The following is a 24,896-nucleotide window of genomic DNA, read 5'->3' as shown; positions in this document are numbered from 1 at the left end:
CGGAAATTGAGAATCTCCGGTTTGACTTGCTCATGAACTCGGCAATTCAATCTAGGGTGGAAATCAACGAAGAAATTGCAGGAAGGAGAGTGGACAGTGCAGGTTATAATCAGAGGTTTTTTATTGAATTTGACAGTCAAAGCTACCCCAGGGCTGTTGAAATTAGAGAACCCGACTCCCCGATTGGTGATCCAATGGATTATCAAGGAGAAGAGGAGGAAGACGCTTTTCCGGCGGGGCAAATCCCGGAAGAACCGATGAGTCCTTGGGCTGGTGAACACCAGACTACCATCAACGAAGAAGATCTGCTGGAACAGAGGAGTGTTGCAACACAACCTGATTTGCAGGGGCCCCCTCAACCCAGAATTGAACAACTTGAAGTTGAAATTACTGGAAGTCGCATGATTCAAACTCCAATTCCAACTGAAACAATGTCTGATGGTGCAATTATTTTCACTAAATGGGGAGAAAGGGATAGGAGAGGGCGTCCAACCCGAAGCAGAAGGTTCAAAAAGGCCAAAGAAAAAAGGCGATATAAGCAAGGAAAGTGCCCTTTGAAGAGGAAGGCTATTTCAGATCTGGATCTTGTTTCTATCCAATTTATAGAGGATGTAGAAGATGATGCTGACTCGATGATTGCAAGGAAAAAGAAAAAGGGGAAAAGCATTGCTCACTTTTCACATAATGGAGCAGGGTCGTCCAGTTCTGCTGTTGGGCCTAGGACTTCAAGGAAGTTTGAGTTTGAAACTAACCTCTTTTTGCAATTTGCAGAAGATGGGCTTGCGGTGGTTGACCCAAATCAACCACCTCCACCTCAGTGATTGGGCTTTTTTGGAATTGTCGGGGTATTAAATGCCCAACAACCCCGATTATTCCTAAAATCAAACGTCTTGTTGGGTCTTTTGATCCGGAGTTCATTTTTCTTTCCGAAACTAAAAGTAATCCGGATTTAGTTTTTAATCGGCTTCGGTCTCTAGGTTTTAATTTCTTCAAGGGTGTTAACCCGAAAGGTTTAAGTGGTGGTCTTTGGTTAGGTTGGAAGACAAAAAACTTGTTTGATGTTATTTTTGCTTGTATCAATTTCCTTGTTGTGGATGTAAACGATAATATGAATGGGAAATGGAGATTGATTTTGGTTTACGGAGAACCTTGCACATCCCTTAGGAAAGACGTTTGGGATTGTCTTACTCAATGGATAAGCCCAAGCCTTAATATGCCAATCACCATTGTTGGCGATTTTAATCAAGTTGATTCTTTTTTAGACAAAACAGGCACTAATTCCACCAATATTAGGGGCTACCAAGTTTTTAATAATTGGAAGGAATCAAATGACCTCCATGACATGGTCTATGAGGGTACTAGATTTACTTGGTCAAATGGTAGGGAAGGGCAAGACTTAGTCCTCGAACGACTAGATAAAGGCTATGCCAACTCTAATTGGCTTATGAAATTCCCTCATGCTTTTCTAACACATCAACCAATCCAAATATCCGACCATGCTCCTATCTTGTTTCACACTACTACTTCCATCAAGAAGAAGAGAAGCACATATAAAATCGAGCAATGGAGCCTTAATTATAATGAGTGCATCCAAGCAGCCCAAGACACTTGGAACGCTCACCAGAATGGCTCTCCTATGTTTAGACTTGTTCATAAAACAAAAAAGGCTAAACATGAGATTAAGAGATGGTCTCTAGACAAACGAGAGGAGTGGAATGGAGAATGGGATAAGTTTGAAAAAGACCTCTTGGAAGCTCAAATTTTACTAGAAGAGGAAGGTAAAGATGAGGATTTCATTCGAGTTGGCAAGAATCTGGATGAGTACTCTAAGAATTTAGCTATATACTGGAGGCAAAGAGCTAAATTAAATTGGGAGTACGCAGGAGACACTTGCTCAAGGTATTTTTTTAATTTTGTCAAGGGTAGGAAGGCCCGTAACAAACTAGAAGCAATAAGAGATGAGCAGGGGAACTGGATTACAGAGGAAGGGAGTATAGCAGAGATTGCTGTAAACTACTTCAAAAATTTATATGGGTGCAATATGCCGAGTACTACACAGCACTCACAGCAAAGGGATGTGGAATTGGACGTGGAATTGGAAGGGGTGCTAAAGGGAATCACGACTGCTCTAACTGAAGATCAGAAAGATTTACTGTCCAAACCTTATACAAGAAGAGAAGTAAAAAATGCCCTTTTTGCCATGAAGCCTTGGAAAGCACCAGGGCCGGATGGTGTTCCTGCTGGGTTCTACCAGAAAAATTGGCATTGGATGCAAGAAGACATTACGGAGGCTGTTTTATCTTGCCTTAAATCAGGTTATATTCTTCGGGAAATAAACTGCACAAACATTGCCTTGATACCTAAATGTGATAGCCCTGAGTCCATGGATAAATTACGGCCGATTGGGCTTTGCAATGTGGTCTACAAGATAGTCTCAAAGTGCCTCACTAACAGACTTAGGAAAGTAATTTGTGGGCTAGTGAGCCAATTTCAAAATGCTTTCATCCCGGGGAGGGCTATCTCGGATAATATACTACTAGCTCATGAATTACTGGAGAATATCAGGAAAACTAAAAAGGGTAGGATGAGCAAACTAGCAATCAAGACCGACATGAGTAAGGCTTATGATCGTATTAATTGGGATTTTCTCGAACGTGTTCTTATCAAGTTCAATCTACCAGATATCATGATCAAGACGATTATGAATTGTGTCAGGACAGTCTCTTTTTCTGTACTCATCAATGCCTCTCCACATGAAAATTTCTATCCGAGGTGTGGACTTAGACAAGGGGATCCTCTCTCTCCGTACCTATTTATCTTGTGCATGGAGTGCTTATCAGGGATGATTAGAGAAGAAGAAGTGCGAGGCAACATCTCCGGGATACGAGTTGCTAGACAAGCCCCTCCTATTAGTCATCTTTTCTTTGCGGATGACTCGGCCTTTTTTCTCCAAGGTAAAGAAAGTAATGTTTTAACTCTCAAGAAAATCCTAGACAGCTACTGCAAGGCTTCTGGACAGATCATTAACAAGGATAAATCGGTTTTTTTAGCTAGTGCTAACTCAGTTGAGGAGGACATAGACAAGTTTAGTGAGATCCTTGGTATAACTAGAAGTAATAGTTTTGGGGTTTACTTAGGGATTCCTTCGGATTTTGGGTTCTCGAAGCAACAAATTTTCTGTAAAATAGTGGATAAGGTGAAGGAGAGACTTACAGCTTGGAACTCATTGTTCCTATCCCATGCCGACAGATTAACCTTAATAAAATCTGTTCTCTCCAATTTAGGAACTTATATACTCTCAGTTTTTAAATGCCCTGTCAAAGTCTTGAAAAGAATTAATAGTATTGTTGCTAGATTCTGGTGGCTTGGCAACAGAAATGGGAAGGGTGTGTATTGGAAGAATTGGTCTCACCTCACTCAGATAAAAAGAAATGGTGGTTTAGGCATTCTTGATGCTCGTTTTTTCAACCAAGCACTGCTAGCCAAGCATGGCTGGCGCATTTTACAGGACACGGACTCCCTTTTTAGTAAAGTGTACAGTGCTAAATATGGCATCAACAAGCTTACCTTTTTCGAGGACTCATGGTGTAGGAGAAGTTTGGGTTCGTGGGGTTGGAATGGCATTAAATGGGGGCTGCAAATTCTAAAGACAGGATGTGCCTGGTCTATAGGTGATGGGTGCTGCGCTAAAATTCACCATCCCTGGGTCTATGGTGCTCCTCCAGCTTGGAGATCTCAAGGCTGCTCAAACAATGACTGTGTTGCTAACCTTAGGAAGTTGAATGGTGATTGGGATTTACAGGCCTGCAAAGCTTGGTTCAGTGATGACACAGTCAAGAAAATTTCCACCATCAGGCCAATGGTTTCAGGCTATGAGGACTTAATTATATGGAAGGAAGGAAGGGGTGGGGTGTATTCAGTTAGAAGTGGCTATGAGAGGCTACTTCTAGGCAATCTGAAGCAGCCTATCAAGAAAGTCTTTGATGTGCAACACAACATTGACTGGAAGAAGTTCTGGAAAAGGAAAGGCACCCCAAAACAAAAAATATTTCTATGGAAAATTCTGAAGGGAGCTCTCTCGGTTGGTAGTGAAAGGAAAAAAAGAGGTTTGGGTGTGCAACATCACTGTAATCTTTGCCACATAGATAATAATCCTAGTACTCTTCATCTTGAAACTTTAGAACACCTGTTCAGGGATTGTGTATTTGCTAGCCATATTTGGAAAGGTTGCAGGTTGGGAATTAATGTAAACACTCAGGCTCACTTTCCAATTGCAGAATGGATCTGTAATTGGTTAAGAATTCTGGATGACAAGGGTAGGGACTTGGGTGAGAGTTACCAACTGTTTCTTGCAGGTTTGGATTGCATTTGGGAAGCAAGAAATAACAAGATTTTCAAAAATTCAAGTGCAAGCCCAGGTTATGTCATTACTAGCATGGAACGAAGGGTGAGCAGTATCCAGCATAGGCTGGAAGCTTCAGATAGGGCTGGGAAGCAGAGTTTAGTTGACAGTCAACTTCAACCACCAGGTTTTGAGAAAGCTCTAGGTAATGCTACTGAGTGTAAACATCATGAATTAAGGGTGTCTGAATTAGTTGCAGGACAAGGAAGCTGTGACAAGGCTATTTTGGTCATTCATTACAGCAAGAACAAGGACAAATCTTTCAATTGGTGTTGGCTTGTGAAGCATGCTGCCAATATTCTTGATACAGGGGTCCTGCTGCAGTCTACAGGGAACAGAGAAGCAGATTTCCTTCACACTGCTTGGGATGGGCTGCGAGGAGCTCTCAGACTGAAGTTATGGCACCTGCAAATCGAGTCTAAAGACAACAACAGCATAACTTGGATACAGGACGATCACTCTAGCCTTACAGGGGATAGAATGATAAGGATGAAAATTAACAAACTGCTACCTTATTTTCACTGTGTTACTGTAACTTGCAATTACTCTAGGGATTAATCTCCCTTTTCTGCAGCTGTCAAAAAAAAAAAAAAAGTAAATACTCTATATAAAAATGACAAAAAGGCTCGCCCAAAAAAATAAAATTAAATAAAAGCACACGTAATATCTGAGATATTATTATTATTATTATTATTATTATTATTATCAAAAACAAAAGTCATACAACCTACAATAAATTGGTGGGAAGCCGAGATACAATCTGGGCCCCCACTCCTTTAGCTATAGCAAATCCTACCCTAGTGAAGATATGAGCTGTAGCACGAGCCCCAATGTCTTGCGTCGTCGAGAACCTCTGAATCCGCTTCAGTAACGCAACAGCCTCCTTCTCTAATTCCCCAAGCGAAGAAAAGGAGAAGGGAATGAAACCATATCCAATCGCCTGACATCGAGCTTCATACTTAACCCGCTTCCGATGAGCAGCATCAGCCACAACTCGCCCAGGAATAAAGTCAGATAGCCCTGACTGTGTCAAAGGAGAAGACCCTGTCAAATCAATACAGACATCGCGACCACGATCCCATGAATAAAGTAACACATCCGCAGGTCTGAGGGCCTCGTCGTTCCCTCCAGCCAACCCAATGTCAACCTCTTTTCTCGCTGAAATCCCAGAACGATAACAAACATCAACAAGGGTATCCCGAACAACATTATGCCGATGTTTAATACCCACAATACCAGCACAAGACACCGCGTGATCACCGAAAATATCTCCAGCAAAAACCCTCGAACAAGCAGAGCACGACGTCGAGATAGAGAACAATGGAACACCCAACCGATAGGACAACACACAGCGATAAGTCTTGGCGTTCATCGTCTGACCCAACCCCGAAATAGGAACCGCCCGAAGCCAGGCAAAGGTGTGATCACCCTGCTGTGATTTCCACAATGCTGATTGTCGAGGAGTTAAAGAATAAGCAGATTCTGCAGAAGCGGTAATCTTTGTGAAATACATATCTGCCAATTTCTTCATGAGTTTAGGGGTAGCGACCTCACTCGGATTACTCAAAATGTCAGACTCCACTGTTCCATTAAACAGACACAACGCATCCTCAAAGGCTCGTCCAAGACCAACAATGCCAGTATGCCGAAGAAGTTGTGTCTGCAACCCAGCAGACTGCAACCGAGAAGCAAGAAAAGCATAGTGACGAACATCACCTGCAGAATAAACACCAAGCCCTCCAATCGCAAATGGTAAGGTGGCAAGCCGCCACTGCCAATCACCAAACCCAGGCCCCGAAGCGGTAACAATACGCTCCAAGGAAGATCGAAGAGCTCCATCAAAAGTGCGCTGAGCTACCTCAAAAGTATTAGGAGGACAAGTACGTAATGCAAAGTAGAGTTTTGAAACTCCAGTACATGCCCTAAGTAACAACAGTTCACACTGAGGATCATCTAGCATAGCGACCTTATCCATAAGGGCAATGGTCTTGGTCACCCTCTGCATCACAAGCTCACCACAGAAACCAGAATCGGAACTAGCGGGACCTCCAAGCAACCTAACACCACGCAAAGGTCGAGCAATATTAGGCGGAAAGACACCCACCAGCCTGCGTCGAGTAATATTATTATTATTATTATTATTATTATTATTATTATTTTTTTTTTAGGACATATCTGAGATATTATTTAATTTAATTGAAAGAATTATCTGAAATTATTTATTAGCAAAAATGATTGTCCAAATTTCACACTTTCGTATATTTATTTCTTGATTTATTGTGAGATGTGATTAACCGAAATTTGGTGATGGACGTGCCATGCTCTTGTTTGTTTGCCAAAGATTAAGAAAGAATTTATTTATGTATGCTTTTATAGTTTTATACGCAGTACATGTGTTGAAATCTTTTAAAAGCCGTATATATTACGTTGATGATTACAACTTAACAACCTATTACGTAGTACTTGAATTTATTTTCCGAACTGTATTTAATTATTGAATGAAACCTTTTTTTTTCATTTGGAAAATTATTTAAGAAATAAACTCGTTAAAACAACAAAGAGAGATATATATTGGCTTTTTTTTTTTTATGAAGGGGAGGATTATTAGGGCCAAAAATAGTGAAGTTAAGCTCGGATCGTTGCGTCAAACCCTTAAATTGCATATGGCATTAAGAAAAAAAATATTGTTTTTTTTAGAGCATGTCTAATCAAGTGTAAACATCAGGTGAAATGCAAAGCTAATAAGCTGATAATGATCCTATAAAATATAATCAATTTTACAAGTAGTAATCTATAATTACAAATGTAATGAGCATTAATATACAAAATTAACTTGATTAAAATTGACTAATTTACCAACAACTAAATTCGAGCATCCATGTAATGTTATCCTAGATTGCTTGGTACTTGACAATTGCTGCTCTGACCCCAAGATCAAGTACAATCTCCACCAACATAATCCTTTAAAATTTGTCTCAAGTATTCTTCCTGCTCGACACTTCCTTTGAGTTCTTCCCACTGCAAAGAAGCATAACTTGGATCAATAATTCATAAACAGCCAAAACAGGAAAATCAAGCAGATGATGACCAACAAATCTACTTTGTGCAAGTAATTAGAGAATAACATGGTTTCAGTTCAATGATCAAAACCAAAATTTCACTACATCTTGTCATTTGCTGAATGCTATGTTTGTGTGGTAATCTACTGGAAAGAACTAACAAAGATGAGACATTCTTGGTTTATGAGAGAATCTACTGGCTCAGCTCTCTGTCAATTAGAGATATTGACTAGCTGTAAAACTAAAGTCAATTTCATGATCTATGCAGAGGAGACAGGAAAATGGAAGGGAGCAGATGAACGCGGGACTAAAGCAGCTATGTCTAGCAATGGTGTCTCCATTAAGTGATTGCACAACCAGGGAAAACAACTCGGAAAGGCTAAGTTAACAGAATGTATCTAGCAGACAATTTTAAATGTTGATTTCTGTCAAACTAGTCTCTTTATACATGAAGAAAGGAAAAACAGAGATAGAGTCAGGAACATCACAGTGCTTTCAGAGTTTCAGGAAAAACGGCACAGCTTTTTTCAACAACATTTCACAAGAGCCCTTGATACCTAGCAGCTTTTGAGATTACATAGTAGACACTAGGTTTGGTGTAAGCAAATGAAGCCAGTAACTATATACAAGATGGCCACCAATCTTGATCTAGCATCTTAGAAGAACTTGGTTACCTCATTTGTTAATCAATCAACAATCTTGGATTGCAAGATGAGTTTTGAACATAAAGTGTGTTTCAAACAATTCAAAGACAAAGCAGTGTTTACCTACTGATGGTTTTTCAGATCAACTGACCGAAAATGACTGCCAAACCAACACTATCAATAGCACATAGTCATATAAGTACAGTAGTCTACTTCGAGTTATATTTTTCTCATTACTTAACCAACCTTCCATTCTGAAGACTATTTTATTTCTTATTAAGTATTTAAGGTCAACATGAAGATGACTAAGTTTATTTTCACGATCAGTTCAGCTATTCAGCAGGTGTGGCTTAGGACACAGGATAGCCATATTCAACTTGTTTGCAGAATATTCGTTACAAGGAATACTTCCCAAGTCATAAAACAGTGAGGCACATAGGTCCTGTTCTGTTGGACTTATTTTCAGTTCAATTCAAAAACTGAGATCACAGAAAGGAAGAAATATTAGGTCATTCGAACCAAATAAAATAAAACATGTCATAGCAATATTTCAGGAGACTCACTTCTTGATGAGGAACTGACACAGGATTCCAACCAGAAGCAGCAACATATCGCCTTTTCAACACAGTATTTCCAAGAGGGACTCCTGCAAACTCAAGTATGTTAAGAATAATACAAACAAATATACAGAGTTACAGGCAAGAAAAATTGCTCGAAAGAAAAGATGCATGGAATTTTGTATGGAGAACAAGAATCTTCACCTGAATTTCTGGAGAAATGAGTAGGTCCATCAATTTCAAGAGCAACTTTCTTGTCAATTAAGGCTGCATCTAATGTGTAAACATCCAATTCATATTCTCTCACCCATTCAAGCCCAGTGCTGAAAAGTAAACGAGCAACCTCTTTTTGGAATGATGACGTAACCTTTTGATTAAATCTCCTAGTTCTCCCAGCACGAGCAATCTTCTCCTCGACATCACTCCTTAAAGAGAGCTGAAGGTGAGAGTACTCAACTTTCAAGCACTGATTTGCCAAATAGACTTGAGACGCAAACATAACATCCTCCCTGTACTGATCTGTAATTCTTTCTTCCTCAAAATTTTGCAGAGTTTTCCACACATTAAAAAAGAAATTGCGGTCCATCTCACCAAGAACAGCATACGACCAAGCTATGTTACCAAGCTGGTCCCTATTGAATCTAAGGATAAGAGAATTCAAACCTTCAGAATTAGTAATTCCAGCTTCATCATGACTTAATGAACCCCTAACTGAGCTGCATTGGAACTGATCTTGATCCTGATAGATATTGTCTAAAGCTTCAAGCAAATGATTAGCTGGCTCATTTAAGAAAGCGAAAGCCCATAACAATTGAGCTAGCTCTTGTGGATGGAAAGTATGAATTATCTCAGAAGCTCTCTTAGACAACTCTTCAAAGAGATCTGGTGCAGAGTGTCTCATTGAGGCAAATGCACCAGCAACATTAGCCACATTTTGGGAATTAAACTCACCAACTTTGGCCATGGAAATCTCTGCAACTCTATCCATTTCCGTCATATACAGAAGGTCACCTCCAATCTTGGACAACGCCCATGCAATATTCGAGATACCTTGTGCCGAGCACTCTGGCAACGCAGTCATCGCTATACCAATAAGCATAGACATCTCCCTTTGACGGGCAAAGGCTAACCTTCGAGTTTCCATCATCGACACTTTCTCCATGTTCTTAGCAATCCTATGAATAGCAGTAGCTAAATTCAAAGGAGAGAGTGGGGAAGGGCTCAAGCCTTTCCCAACAGACAAAATCATCTCAGAAACCACCTCCAAAACCTCTTGTGCTGTTTGAGCATCTACAACCATTCTATTTAAATTAACCTCTTTTTTCCGGTCAGACGGCTGACCACTAAACTGTGACAACCTCTGAATAAATGTCTCCATTGTTTCCTTCTTTTTCTCCTCAAACATCCCATCCCCAAGCATACCAACTGCACTGCGTAGATGATCCACATTATCTACAGGGCTCACATCATCCTCATCCTCATCCTCATCATCAGAATCAAAATCAAAGTCCTCCTCATCTACCTTAACTTTCTTGTCTATTATGTTCTTATTCTTCTTATTCTTTTTCTTCTTTTTCACCTTTCGACTAACCATATTCTCCATTACTCGCGCCATCCCCCTGTCCTCAATCGATTTCAATGCCACTTTCCTTGCCCTCACACACCAATCCATACTATCCGAATCCCCCAACAACCTCGATTTCTCCGGTTTCTTCTTTTCGAGGGGTTTGGAACCTAAAGGACGGCGTTTACCTAGAAATTCAAGTTTCCAATCATCTACTTCAGGCTCTTGTTGCTTCTCATCTATAGCCTTAATAGCAAAAAACCCCATTCTTCTAAAACCCTCATAATTTCTACCAAAACACCCAATTTCCAGCTTTCTATCCAAAACCCCATTTGTAATTCTACCCACTAGGAACTTTGAACTATATTTCTCATTCAAAAATAAGGGTTTTGAACATGTTTCACCATAAAATCCACTTGATAATAAATCCATTTACCTTATCTATATTACAAAATTGAAACTTATGGCAGAAAAAAGTCACTCTTATGATTATAAATTGAACAATTCTATGATGGAATATATCAAAATTTGATTATAAAACTGGTTCTTAAAAAAGATAAAAGAGATAGATAAGAAATGGGGACTTACTCAATATTTTTCAAATTTGTCAGTCTGATAGAAATTTGAAATTTGGGCAACTGAATTTCAGTTTCACCCGCGAACAGGATAGAGGAGAACTGGACTACTGGAGAGAGTGGAGCTACTGTAGTCTGTAGAGGATAGGACTGCAGGCACCCAGGCAGATTGGGTGATATGATAAGCGTAAATTATCTTTGTGTACTGCGATTAATACTAATACCACGAAAAAGCGATATTTGGCGTTTTAGCGTATATTCATATGACACATAAAATTTGTTTTGGGTAAAAATACCCAGGTTACGTGACTCAATCAGAGGGTGACCCTAGGAGAGGTTCGTTCAAAGTGGACCTCTTCGCCAATTGATACGTGTCCCTCCCATTCATTTGGAAAAAGGCGGCTTTCATGGCCCAAATCTCGAGAAAGTCGTAAAACTGCGCAGCCCATCAATCGTTTTTTTATTAATTCGAGAAAATCTCACAAACACCTGATCTCGGAATACGAGAAGATCTCACATTTATCTTTTCCGCACATTTTACCTTACTCCTACACTTTCTAACTTGATCGTTGAAGGCGGAACTCTAACCCCCGGAGTCTCCATTACAGATAGCAGGATTCCAGTGTTGGTCGTAACTCTCCTGAGAAACACAGAAAACCCCGAAACAAGATTTATTTGAATATATTTTTTATGAATAAAAAAAAAAGTTGTTATTTGGATATATTTTTTATAAATAAAAAAAGTTGCGATATATACTTACATAGATTTCGTAGGATAATAAAGTTTGTTTACATTTATTTCAGTAAAATTTGGATAGGTTTATAGGATAAAATTATTAGTTTAGAGTTTTATTTCCGTTAAAATACACTTTAGCTTTTTATTAATACATGAAATTGTTTGTAGAAATATCAGACGGTTTATATTGTTTGTATTAATCACGATAATGCCAATAATGCATGAAATTTATTGTCGCCAAAAGTGAAATTTTTATTTATGTTGTTCGTATTAATCATAATAATCCTATAAAAACGAATGGGGAGTGGTACGAGTTTATAATAGACTCCATTGATCTTGATTAGAATCATGTAATTGACAAACAAAAGAATCTTCATTCATATAATAATAATAATATAATGTATGAGCTCATGTATAATAACAATTAGTAGCAAAATAGATACAATAATAAATAACTAATTAAGCACCAATTTATGCTTAGCTTCCTAATCAGCGTTACTCTTCTTTCGTCGCTCTCCAACCCAAACTTCCATTAGCGTGCATGAGGAAAGTTGCAATGCCGATGGCAGTGCGTGACGCGGATTTAATGCCATAACGAGCCTTGATTGCAGCTCCGCCAGCAGCCGTTCCAACAATAATATCGAGCTTGTCATTCTTTGTACGAAAATTCTCTATCCCCGTGGTCATACTGTATGTAACCACGGCAAATGCGCCTGCAGCACAGCCCATACGCAGTGCATTTACACCCGCCATCTGCATGGCGGTGTTGAAGCTTCGACTAGTGGAAAAACTCTTGAACATGTAATACGCAAAACCACCCACGGCAGGAATCCCGAAGCTTGTTCTCACCTCTTCGTAGGGAACTCAATTCCCATAAGTTCTCGATCTCTCTCTTTAATTCTCTCTCGTTTTTTTTTTTAATCTTTAACTTTTAGATCCTTTTATAAATAATGATATAGCATATCTACTTATATACAACTTACAAGTTGCATGTTACTGGCTTTCCTTAAATTATCTTTTTGGATCTTACAGTCTTCTATTCATATCCAAATACTACTGCTATTAAACTTTCCTTATATCCAAATACTACTACTAAACTTTTAAGACGGGTGATGGTTCTCATTATTTTATAAAATTAAGTATTTCGTATAATTTGTTCTATATCCCTAAATAATTAACACCACCAAACGTGGCACATGTCTCGATCCAATAATTTTTTTAAAATGAGATTTTATTATAAATATGATTAAATGTACTGCCTCTATTCGACTTTGACCAATCATACTCATTGAGACAATTCTATAATTTACAAACATTAATCAAAGTAGGTTTAATTTAATACATAAATAGTATTACTAAAAATAATAGACAAATACATTAATTATTTAAGAACAAAGAGAGAAATTTTTTGAATGGGATTTAAACATGTCAAACGTGTCATCACCACCATCATTCATACATCATCAGCATACAATCTTACAAGATTAAATAATCCTATCATCATATCATATAACTAATATATATAAAAAGCTAAACTTTTAGCCATGTCACGAAACAGCGACACTTGGCGTTACTGTTTAAATTAGTTTAAATTAGAATTCTATTTTCAATCAAATTTAGATAGAATTTTAGGATAAAATTGTTAGTTTAGAGTTTACGAATTGAATTATAATTTTATTTTAAAAAAATTATCATATAAATTTATTTTTTATATCATAATATTTTTTGGAGCGAAGGAAGTAATTCAAAACGTAAAACATTCACTTATAATATATACTAATCGGTTAAAATAATATACTTCACAATCTAATATAATTTTATTATTATATAAACCTCTTAATCAAAGTTGAGTCATGAGTCATATCAGATCAGGTTACTTCAGGTTATGGGCTAAAAAATGTTCAACCCTTGCCCAAAGTTTTGGATTCAGGTCAACCCAGGCCAAAGGGCTTTGAACATTTTTTTTTAATTTTTTTTTTAATTTTTATGTATTTAATAGAACATTTTCACCAATATTGTTATTAGTCATTACATACCTACTAGATAACAAATCGTCACAAATGCACATCAATTGCTACAGTACTAACTAATTTTGTATCAATGATATATATTAAAATTTGACATATAGATTAAAAATTTATCTTAAAATCCAATAAACAACCCAGGCATTGCACGGGCACAAAACTAGTATTAATTAAATACAATTCTATTTTCCAAGATTTCACTTTAAGGAACCAAGATTCAAGAATCGAATAGACGAAGAAATAATTTTTTTTTAAAAAAAACGATCCGAGGAAAATCTAAAATGTGCGCGCTCTACTTGGTATTTGAATTTAATAGCTCACAATTGCAGGAAATAAATGTGTCACATTCACAACAAAATTTTTTCCAACTATTTTTTTTTCCATTTTTTTTTAAAAATAACATGATTAAAAACTTACTCGTAATAAATATATTTTTTAATAATTTATACTTCCTCCGTTTCTTTATAGTTGCAACACACATTTTATCATGGTATTTAAGAAAAGTGGGTCTCACATAATATAATACACTTAAAATGGGGTTAAGAACTTGTTATGAGTATAATCAGGGGCGAAGCCAGGATTTTCAAGTCCCGGAGGCCGGACTTATTAGACAACAGATTGATGGAAAGAATTAAAGTGTACTAATATTTTATTGTCACCAAAAAACATTAGTTAAATCGTACTCGGTGATTTTTCATAGTAGCATAATCATCAATCAAAGATCAAACACTAAAATCTATGACAATCTATTTTTCTATGTATACAACCAAAACATCTCTAAGAAAATCATCCTCCATTTTACTCCTTAGTTGAGTGTTGACGATATTCATTGCAGAAAAGATCTTCTTGTTGATTATTAACTTTTTATAAAAACAATTTGCCTTTGAAATAGAACCCTCTTGTTGTTGATTATTAACTTTTATATAAAAATAATAAAAACTTAGTGTTTTTGATTTCATGATTTAACCTATATCAATATAAAAACTACAATTCTCAAATTAAGTAGCATATAACCCTAAAATTTGGTCCTAAAGGTCCATTCAATAAATTAAAAATTACCCAAAATTATTAAGTAAATAAACATATTAAGCAAGTAAACAATTAATCACTTTCTAAAAAAAAAAAAGCAAACAATTAATCACAATGATGTAAATAGCACAAAGAAATTTATTTATTGAATGATATTACATAATTTTAATAAATTAATCAAAAAGAAGAATTTTAAAAAATACCTGATTTGATTTGCTAGAAACCCACGTTGAATAGGAAGTTTTAATTAAAAAAATACATGGGAGATGGGATTCGAACCCAGCCCCCTTGGAAAAATAAAACATTACCTAACCAACATGACAAGATGTATTTATTATTATATTTGTGTCTTGAATACTATATATACTAATTTTAAGGGGGGTCATAAGGTATAATATATGAGTAGCAAATCTGGGCCGGGGAGGCAGGGCCTTCACCAGCCCCCCCGTCCCTTCGCCCTTGAGTATAATCAAGTGGGCCATGTGCTTTAAATAAAGGTAATAGTACAATTTTCACCATACAAACCTTCCTTTTATGGTGTGTTGCAACTATTGTGACATTTCCATTGTAGGGAGGTGTTGCAACTATAAAGACACGAAGAAAGTAAAATGTTTCCTTATATTATATACTTCCTCCGTCCCTTATTGATAGTCCCTTATGGACAAATTTCACGGGAATTAATAAACATAAATAAAAGTAGTAAAAGTACATTGAAAAAGTAAATTTTCATTGGGTATGCAAAAAATTAGAGAGAGAAAGTGATAAAAGTTACATGGAATTTCAAGGGTACGGGGGACATTAAACTAATCACTACTCGCTCGGTATGTATTTAATTAGCGCTACTCTTAGCTTCCTCCCATACAATACTAGTTTTTTGTTTGACAAAGAGAACTCATAAATAAATAACAAAGACAAATTACAACCTAGGAACTAAATAATAAAAAAAAAAAACAAAACACCAACCTAAACGCTAACAATAAACAAACACCCTGTAGAGAAAGGACGAAGTGTATGATAAAACCAGAATGCCTTGCGCCATACCATTTACTCTGGAGCCTTGACAACCATACGAACCTTACCAACACCTTATCGTGGACCAGGAATTGCCAACATAACCGAAAACCTTGAGATGGATATTGATCGCAGGTTGAAACCCGTGAAGAAAACCGAAACTTGCAATGACCCATAAGCCCATTTGCAATTGTAGACACCCAAATATGTCTCCCTAAAACCAAACCCAGTGATGAATACCTTTTGCGTTGAATGATAATCGAACGAGGTGAAAGTGTGAAAGGTCAAGTGTTGCGGTTGGTTTTATTTAAAATTCTTTCCTTCTGTTTTAAAAAACAACTCTATTTTATGAAAATAGCCAATCCAGTTTAGTTTGGTCCACGACAAGGGTCCAATAATAGTGTAGTTGGATGAGGCTTGCAAAGAGCTTTCCAACGATATATTACAAGCCCAATTCCGATGAATAATGAGGAAGTTATGGCCAAATACTAAACTAGGCGCGGTTTGATCTTTACATGCGGTCTAATGATTTAGGGGAGGGCCCAATGTTAATTATTATTCATAGAGTTATTAGAATTAATCGTAGTCTTCTAGAATTCTCTAGAAGGTTCTTTTAAGTCCTAATAGAAGTAGAATTAATAATTATAAGTTTTATAAAATATTATTTTATGAAAATACGATTTCAGTTTTCATACAGACTTTACAAATCAATTTTGATTGATGAGTGGACTCCGTGTTTGAAAGCGCGTAGGAATCCAGGCTATCGCCAAACGACAGGCCTGTCGCCACGCAACAAGCCTTGTCGCCACGCGACAGAGCGGTCGGTTTTGCAGCGACAACGTGGAGTTTTATTCCTTATCAAATTCTACCTATTTCCGGACTGTTTTCTTAAATAGGGTCCTAAACCTCCGTTTTTAATGGACAATCATCATCTACAATTATAATCTATTCTACAATCATCTAAGCTCTCATATCTCTCTAGCTTTTCTCAAACAAAATTCCGCATACACGAGATCTAGACACACCTAGTCAAGTTCGAAGTTGCCTTCGCCCTAGACGTGAAAGGTTATAATTTCTGAGGGTTTGGTCCCAAATCTCTATTTCAATTATTTAGTTTAATTGTTTTGTTTAATATTTTCCTTGAAGTTACTAACGCGTGTATTTTGTTATTAGAAAGAGGCACGAGGCATCAAAGTATGTAGTTTATTGCTCTATTCTTGTAGAAAGCATGTTTATTATTTATTAATTCCTAGCATCATGTTAGGATGTTGTTATTGCTTTCTAGTATCATGTTTAGGATGCTTCCTCTTTTCTAATATCATGTTAGTATCATGTTAGGGCTAAAGCTTTGATCTTTATTGCTTAGTGACATGCTAGGGTTTGTTATTAATCTTGTTAGTATCATGCCTAGGATCTTGCTATTATATTTAAGCTTTATTATTAACATGATTATAATTGTTATGATTATTGTGATTATCATGTTGCTTGATGCTTATTTATTGTTATTGCTTGATCACGCCTTTTATGCATGTTTAAAGGGAATTCGTACTTGTAATCACGCTTAATAAGATAATTAATAATCTTGTTTAGGGCTAATTTAATTATAATTTAAGTGATCGCCAATAATAGTTTTATTTGTGCATTAATATTCAACCAACATAGATAAACAGGTTTAGGGTTAACCTATTGATTGCATGCTAGTCAGAAAGCGCACATGAATACGAGAAGAATGAAGTAGAGGCCTATTTAGGGCAAGTTCAATCTCTTTTAGGTTGGATTTGTACCCTCATCCCCGAACCCTATTTGGTTCAAGACCTTTTGGAGTTGATGATCTCCTGGATCGTTAAGGGGTGTAATCTTCACCTTGTGAACGGTTTACAAGTTCCTAAAACTTGTTGGCGACTCTTTTGCTCTAGCTTCCTTCCCTTTGGACGCCACCATGCTTAAGTGTATGATCACAGTGGGGCTCAAGTTTGGGATGGCTTGAAATATTCCCTACAGCAATGGAAGATGCGGAGAGATAAAATAACGAACGAAAGTTGAATGCACCCTGCTGCTGTAAAAAAGACTCTTGAACCGATTCCACTCCCAGGGAACGAAAAACATAGCGACCTCCTAGGAGTCCAGGAACATAACCAAGAGAGTCGTGTTTTCGAACGACTCTACCATGAGAAACCTCGCACCAAAATGCAGGTTCCTCTCTTGCTACTCTACTAACATAGAGTGCAAGAAAATGGAGGGCTTTGCTTACCCTAAACATTAAAGATGGGGAGCCTCCTTCAAGATTTAAATTAACAGCGATGACTAACTTTGTCATCACCAACACCAACGATAGGATGATAGTTACTGAATGGATACCCAAATCATCCCACAACCTAGAAGCAACAAGAATAGCAAACCAACCTTTCCCCACAAAACCACTCGGCTCCTGCAGACACCAAATGCAGGCTAAAGCTTTCGCCTGCACCACACACCCTATCCCCTGGAAAACCCAATACAGATTTCCACCTAAACTACCGAGGGGAAACACACAATTAATCCCAAAGCTCCCCCTCACCTCATGAAATCTTAATCCCATGGAAATATAATCCCACCCCGAAAAGGCAATCAAAAGGACCACCCACCCAACAAGCCAGGCACGGCTTAAACTTACTTCCCTTAAATCCAAGGGAAAACTCGAACAGCCTAACTCCAAGAGCAGCAACGCCACTTCGTAAACTTCCATAGCTAGAACTAGGCTATGAAACTCCAGCTCATGAACAAGCATAGCAAGAGTATTATTGAAATATACCAACCCAAACAACAAAACAAACAAACTATGCAAGAACAACACAACAAGAGTAAAACTAAACACAAACTTAAACTAAAACAACAAGACCAAAGCAAAGAAAACTAACAAATACCCACAAAGCCTCTCGTGAGTCCCGGAGAAGCAAAGAACCAGCAGCTACCTCAACGGAAGAATCAAATCCAAACACAACAACTAGTCATCAAGTCCAACGCAAGAAGACCGCCTCCCCTGAATCAAACCTTGGATTAAGGAAGAAAATCCTAGTCTTAACTTCACCTTTACCGTCGGGAAAAAATTAACGAAATCCCTTTCAACGGCGGCGTTAAGGATAGCCTTGGCTCCTCGATTCTTTGGAATATTAGAAACTCAAACACTTGACTACCCACCAAAACTTGATTGAATCCCCGATGAACTTGAAAAAACAAAACCAATTTGCAACTCCTTTGTCTTCTTTGCCGGAAAACACCGATACCGAAAGCAAAAATTACCTAACTGTATAGAGAATCACTCGCCGGTGATGGCTAAGATAGGAGCGCCGATCGCCGGTGAGTAGAAGGTGAGAAAAGGGGAAAGCGGTGGGGCAGTGGAGAAGATAAGAACAGGGGTTTAGAGAGAGAAGATAAAAATTACCTAACTGTATACAATACAAGTTACTACCACCTAAGTCCTTAACTCTATCAAGTTTTTTTATTCAAGGGAAAGTTATAAACGACCACTGTACCATTTAGTGCAATTTTTATCATAAAAAAAATACTCCCAAAACCCAGCAACAAATATAAGTAGTAGTAAAAAAAGTAAACAAGTGTAATATCATAAATCATTGGGTGGTCATAATTCTTGGAGCTTGGTACTCCCTTTCATAAGTAATAGTAATAGTAATAATAATGGTAGTGAAAGAAACTGAAGATAGTTTAAGTGGTTAGAGCTCCCCTCTCGATTTCAGGAGATGTTGGAATCGATTCTCACCCCCACCCTTTATCATTTTAGCTTTAAATTAGGAAAAAAAAAATGAAGGCAAAATTTACAATAATAATCAAAATACATGTCGTGCTCTAATTGGTTAAAATAAAATAATCAAAACTTAATTAACAAATAATCAAATTTAAAAAAGAAATAATTAAAATTAATTAAAAAAAAACCAACCACCCCCACCACCACATGACCACAACCCAGTCTCCGCCCCAACGTCGGCGTCGGCAAACGTCTGCCTACCCCCGGTCGGCGCCCAGACACTACCTCTTTAGCACATTCACTTCAATCACCAAATCACAAGAATTACCTAGAAATTCAACCTCAATCATCACCGTTAAAGTGATGTGTGATTCATGTAGGCGGATGCACGATCCGCATGGTGCATCCCTTTCAACCTTAATCATCATCACTAAAGTGATGCATGATTCATGCAGGCAGATGCATGATCCGCATGGTGCATCCCTTCCAAAAAAAAAAAAAAAACCGAAAGAACATTGTATAGAAATGTAAAGAACATTTAGTTAAAGTGAAAAGAACATATTATAGAACTGTAAAGAACATTGTATAGAAATGTAAAGAACATTCGGTTAAAGTGAAAAGAACATGTTATAAAATTGTAAAGAACATAACATGCTGTTAAATAATGTTCTTTATCTTCATGTTCTTTGATTGTCAGTATAATGTACTTTTATTTGTGACATAATATTAATTGTTTTATTTGAAATGTTATTTGAATTTTGTCTTTAGATTATGGTGGTGGAATAAAAATAATGGTCATTACATTATATTATCATTAGAGGTGATAAAAAATTCAGGTTAGGCCGGGCCTTAACATAATATCTTGTGCCCAAACCCGAAAAATATAGCAGGCGTTTCGGGCTTTTTTTCGGGTCGGGTTTGGATTTTTAACTAAAAATGCATTTTTTGGCTTGCCCAAACCCGCCCTGTTTTCGGGTCGGATCGGGTCGGGCTGAAATTGACCACCTCTAATAATCATGTTCTTTACTACCTCCATTTCATATTATTTGCAACGATTTGACATAAAGTAGAGAGGAAAAATGTTTAATCGTTGCAAATAATATGAAACGGATGTAGTATTAATATTACGGATGTTTTTTAGACATATAAAGAACATAAAGTTGGATGTTTTTTTTTACAAAATAGCTATATGTTCTTTACAAAACAAATATATGTTTATTACAATACAATTATATGTGATGTTCTTTATAAAATAGATAGATGTTCTTTATAAAATAACTATATGTTTATTACTGAACAACTAAATGTTCATTTCGCCTTTTAAAAAAAACGGATGCACAGAGCATTGTGCATCTGCCTCCATGGAAAAAAAATTCACCATTAAAGAGCTTCATGCTCTTATGATCAGAACCCAAAAACACAAAGACCCAGATTCAATTTCTCTGATTTTTGCGCTCTCTTATTCTCTATTCTCAACCGCATTACACAAAGCCCATATTGTATTTGATCAAATTTGACGACCCCCATTGTTAATATGGAATCATTTGATAAAGGGATTATCCAAAAGTAATTAAAGCAATTTATATGTGTAATGAATCAATGATATGAGAAGCTATGGTCTATGGGTTAACTGGGAATAATTTGACTTTATATTTGTTCTTAAGGCATGTGATCGTGTTTGAGATGTTTTGCAGGGTAAAAAGATTTATGTTTATGGATTAAAACTTGGGCTTGAAGCATATTATTTGTGTCAAATGCTTTGATACATATGTATGGATCATGTGGGTAAACGGGCTTCGCACAGAAGGTGTTTGATGAAATGAATGAGAGAGATTTGGTCACTTGGAACTCTTTGATTTGTGAAGTTCTGGGTGTTTTCGAATCGATGCAGGTGGCGACTGGCGAGTGTGAGGGCAACGGTGAAAGTTATCATGGGTCTTTTTTTTTGTTTTTTTATTATAACTTAATTTAATTGTTATTTTTGATAATATAGTTTAAAAAAATGTTGAATTATTTATAGTATTGGTGACAAAATTCATGTGTTTGATTGAATTTCTTAGGTTAAGGTGTTGAAATTCAATTGAACAAGTAAAAGAGCAATTTGTATCTTGGTTTAGATAAATGTTCTCCGCCCTGTAGTCCACCGGGTGGTGTGCCCGGTAGGGCGAGAGAGGAAAGGAAAGTTAAGCGTTGTCACTGTCCGGTAGGGCCATTGTTGCCCGACAGGGCAAAAGCCACCGCCCGGTAGGGCGCGAGAGCACCCAAAATTTTTCTAGGCTGCTTGATTTTGTACGGGAGGCAATATTGACGGTTATTCTTCAGTTATGCTTGGTTTATTGCTCGTGATATAAATATGAGAGTTTATATTGATGATATAACTTCAAGAAATTAGTTTTACTCTTATTCTCTTGAAAACTTTTGCAAGTTATTGTTCTTCATCACAAATTACAAAAGCTTATTTACATTGTATTGTAATCATCCTACTTGTGATTGCAATTGTTCTTCGTTGTATCTCCTGAGTGAATTTCCGTGATACCCGATTGTAGTATAAGGTCGGAATTATACTTTTGGGAAAGTGATCCCGTTCACGCCTCGAAAATTTTCATGTTAATTTCATTTGCAATTTTCTTTGTGACCCTTGTAAACACAAAATCCCCAACAAAATTTTTTTCGGTTTTTTAGGTTGTAAGACAATATTGGACTATTTTGAGAAGATACCATTCAAAGATGGTATTATTTTCAAATTTTTGAAAGATAAAGACTATTTTGAGAAAATTTGCGAAAGGTAAGATTATTATTGAAAATTTTTCCAAAAATGAATTGAAAGAAGATTATTACAGTTAGTTGTCAAATGAGTATTTTTTCGTATATATGTGTCCTTAGTTGAATTGGTGTGATTATTAAATTATGTTCTAGTATTTATCAAAAATAGAAGATATAGATTAGAAACATGCACAACAATTTGGAACATCTAAAATGGAACGCATGCATTATATTATGAGATGAATATAGTATAAATTAAGAGACAATATAGGCAAAATGATATACATAAGATTTTATCCTAAGCCTTAAATATCACCCTCATTATGTTAACCATCTAGGTAATACCCATGTGATGCTAGGATGTTAACTCAGTACATCTATATTAAAAATTATCGGGTTTTTATTTTTTTTTTCGGGTTTCATTTTTATTATTGGTTTATTGAGTGGAGTTATGTACTTCGAGTACACCTCAATGGGACACTTAAAGAAAACGAAGAGTTTTTTTTTTTTTTTTTTAAATAAAAATTTTTTTTTAATTTTTTTTATAAAGAGTTTTTGCATCATTCGTTCTAAATTTAGTATATTCATCAATTTAGTATGAGAATCTAGTAACATATGAGTTCTTTATAAAACAATTACATGTTGTTTTCTATATATGTTCATATTCTTTACAATCTATCTATCAATAATATTACTAAAATAACAATTGCTGACCTTATCCCTTTTTCAAATTGTACACATGTCAAGCTGTGATAGAAATTTTCCCGCCTAAATCAATTACCTTATTCTTATTCTTATTCTTATTTTTACCTTAAATTATTACATTATACTCTATATTTCATATTATATATGAACTTATGAGTGACTATTTATCTAAATAGCATTGTAATTAATGGTTATGTTTTTATAATTTTTCTCATATGAGGTACATATATAAATATATTTATTTCACAGAAATTTTTTTATGTTATGCATCGCAAGAGGCTAATCTAGTACATTTATAAAGGGAAGTTTTTTCCCAAGTTTTTAGAGAAAAATTTATAAAATAGAAATATTAAACGATTTACTACATACGACGTATAAAATAAATTTTATTATCACAAAAATACAAAAAATATTTATTTTAAAAATAAAAAACAAATTGTCCATCGCATGGGCTTCATCTAGTTTTCATTTATTTACGACTTTGACTTTTGAGAAACATAATCATGCTGAGAAATTTGGAATTTCTCTACAATTTTGATTTTAACTATCTTCACTATGTAATAATCATAGTAATTTTTACTTTCGAACTTGAAAAACATTTAGGCCCTGTTCTGTTCACCTTATTTTCACTTATTTCAGGGTTAATAAGTTTAGATAAGATAAGTTCAAGAAAAATAAGTTCAAATAAGTTGTGATAAGGGTTAATCAGGGCTACCCAAATTTAATTTATAACTAAAATAAGTTCTAATAAGAGCTAATAAGTTAAGAGAAGTTAAGATAAGTTCAGACAAGTTCATATAAGTAAAAATCAGGTGAATAGAACATACCCTTAATCTTGCCAGTTGCCACCACTTAACTCGAAATTCCTATTGAGGATGTTCACAACATGCATTAACCAGTGAACTAAATTTTCTACATAATTATTGCATAACTTCATTACACTATTTTTGGAAAAATTGTCAAAAATAATACAACCTTTAACCTTTCTTTTTTTTTTTTTCATTTTTTTAATCATGTTTTTTTTTTTTTTTATAATACAACCTTTGGATTAATTAATTATTATTATTGCATTAATCAGGTTAGCGTGACACGTGTCATTTATTTATTGGTTTCGTCAATTTAATTAATTAATTAATTAATTATTATTATTAAAGATTTTTTTTACAAAAAAAGATCCAACCACCCAGCCACCACCCAACCAGCCACCTCCTATCCCCTCCCCCAAACGTACGCAGCACCCTCGGCGGTGACGGTACAGCCGACGACCAACTTTCCCCTAACTCCGACCTTCCCTTTCCCCCGTCGCGACATCCACCTAGGCAAAACCCTAACCCCCTTTCCTTCCCAACCACCACAAAATCACCCTAAACCACGCAGCCACCACAAAACCCACCAAAACACCATGAAACTCACCCCTTCCCTTTCCTAGACCAAGGTAAGATTCGTTTGCCGGGGAAGGGCGGGCTGCCGTGGTGGTTGTCAGGGGTTAAGAGGGGGTTGACTTTTTTTTTTAATCTAAAATTAATCATTTAAATAAAATTCAAATTTAATATTTAGACCAATCACCCGACGACACGTGTCATGGGTATCCGATTTAAAAGGTTATAAATTTTTTGTCTTGTTTAAAATTGACACCCTCAAAGGTTGTATTATTACAAAATAATTCAAAGGTTTCCAAAGGTTAAATTATAAAAAAAGAACCGTCCAAAGGTTGTATTATTTTTGACAATTTTTTCTACATCATTTACATAAAATCAATAATACTTTATTATGTAAATTAAATCATCTCAGATGTACAATACTAAAATTATTTTTATTTAATTCGAATTTTTTTTTCAATCAATCAATAAACATACACAGATTACACACTAAAGGCAAATCTTAAATGACACATACGGATATCATTCTATGAGGATATCATGTTGGTTGGGACGGGCTTGTATAAGTAGAAAGAACGCGAACAACAGTTTTTAACATGCACCGTGATCTGATGTATAATCTAAATTGCAAAAACTAGCACATTATTCTCAGGAACTTTATTGATGAATTGGCTTTGTAAGAACAATAATAAGCAAACACAATTATT

At 36.1% G+C, this 24,896-nt stretch overlaps 2 protein-coding genes across 2 annotated transcripts; one reads left to right on the top strand and one right to left on the bottom strand.

Annotated features, from left to right (window-relative positions):
* The first annotated feature begins 1,108 nt into the window (after positions 1–1,108).
* LOC145580822 (uncharacterized) lies at positions 1,109–4,960 on the top strand. The gene has a single exon (XM_081637916.1). The coding sequence runs from the start codon at positions 1,109–1,111 to the stop codon at positions 4,958–4,960; it is 3,852 nt and encodes a 1,283-aa protein (XP_081494042.1).
* A 2,168-nt stretch (positions 4,961–7,128) lies between these two features.
* On the bottom strand, positions 7,129–10,991 carry LOC145582958 (RAP domain-containing protein, chloroplastic-like). Its single transcript, XM_081640030.1, has 3 exons — positions 8,867–10,991; positions 8,669–8,751; positions 7,129–7,420 (listed from the first exon to the last, which is right to left on the bottom strand). The coding sequence occupies exons 1-3, from the start codon at positions 10,656–10,658 to the stop codon at positions 7,337–7,339; spliced, it is 1,959 nt and encodes a 652-aa protein (XP_081496156.1). The 5' UTR covers positions 10,659–10,991; the 3' UTR covers positions 7,129–7,336.
* Between the last annotated feature and the right edge of the window lie 13,905 nt (positions 10,992–24,896).

Source organism: Chenopodium album, chromosome 15 (genome assembly GCF_948465745.1).
Source record: "Chenopodium album chromosome 15, dcCheAlbu1.1, whole genome shotgun sequence".
Taxonomy (NCBI): domain Eukaryota; kingdom Viridiplantae; phylum Streptophyta; class Magnoliopsida; order Caryophyllales; family Amaranthaceae; genus Chenopodium; species Chenopodium album.
This window is presented reverse-complemented; position numbering and strand designations above follow the sequence as displayed.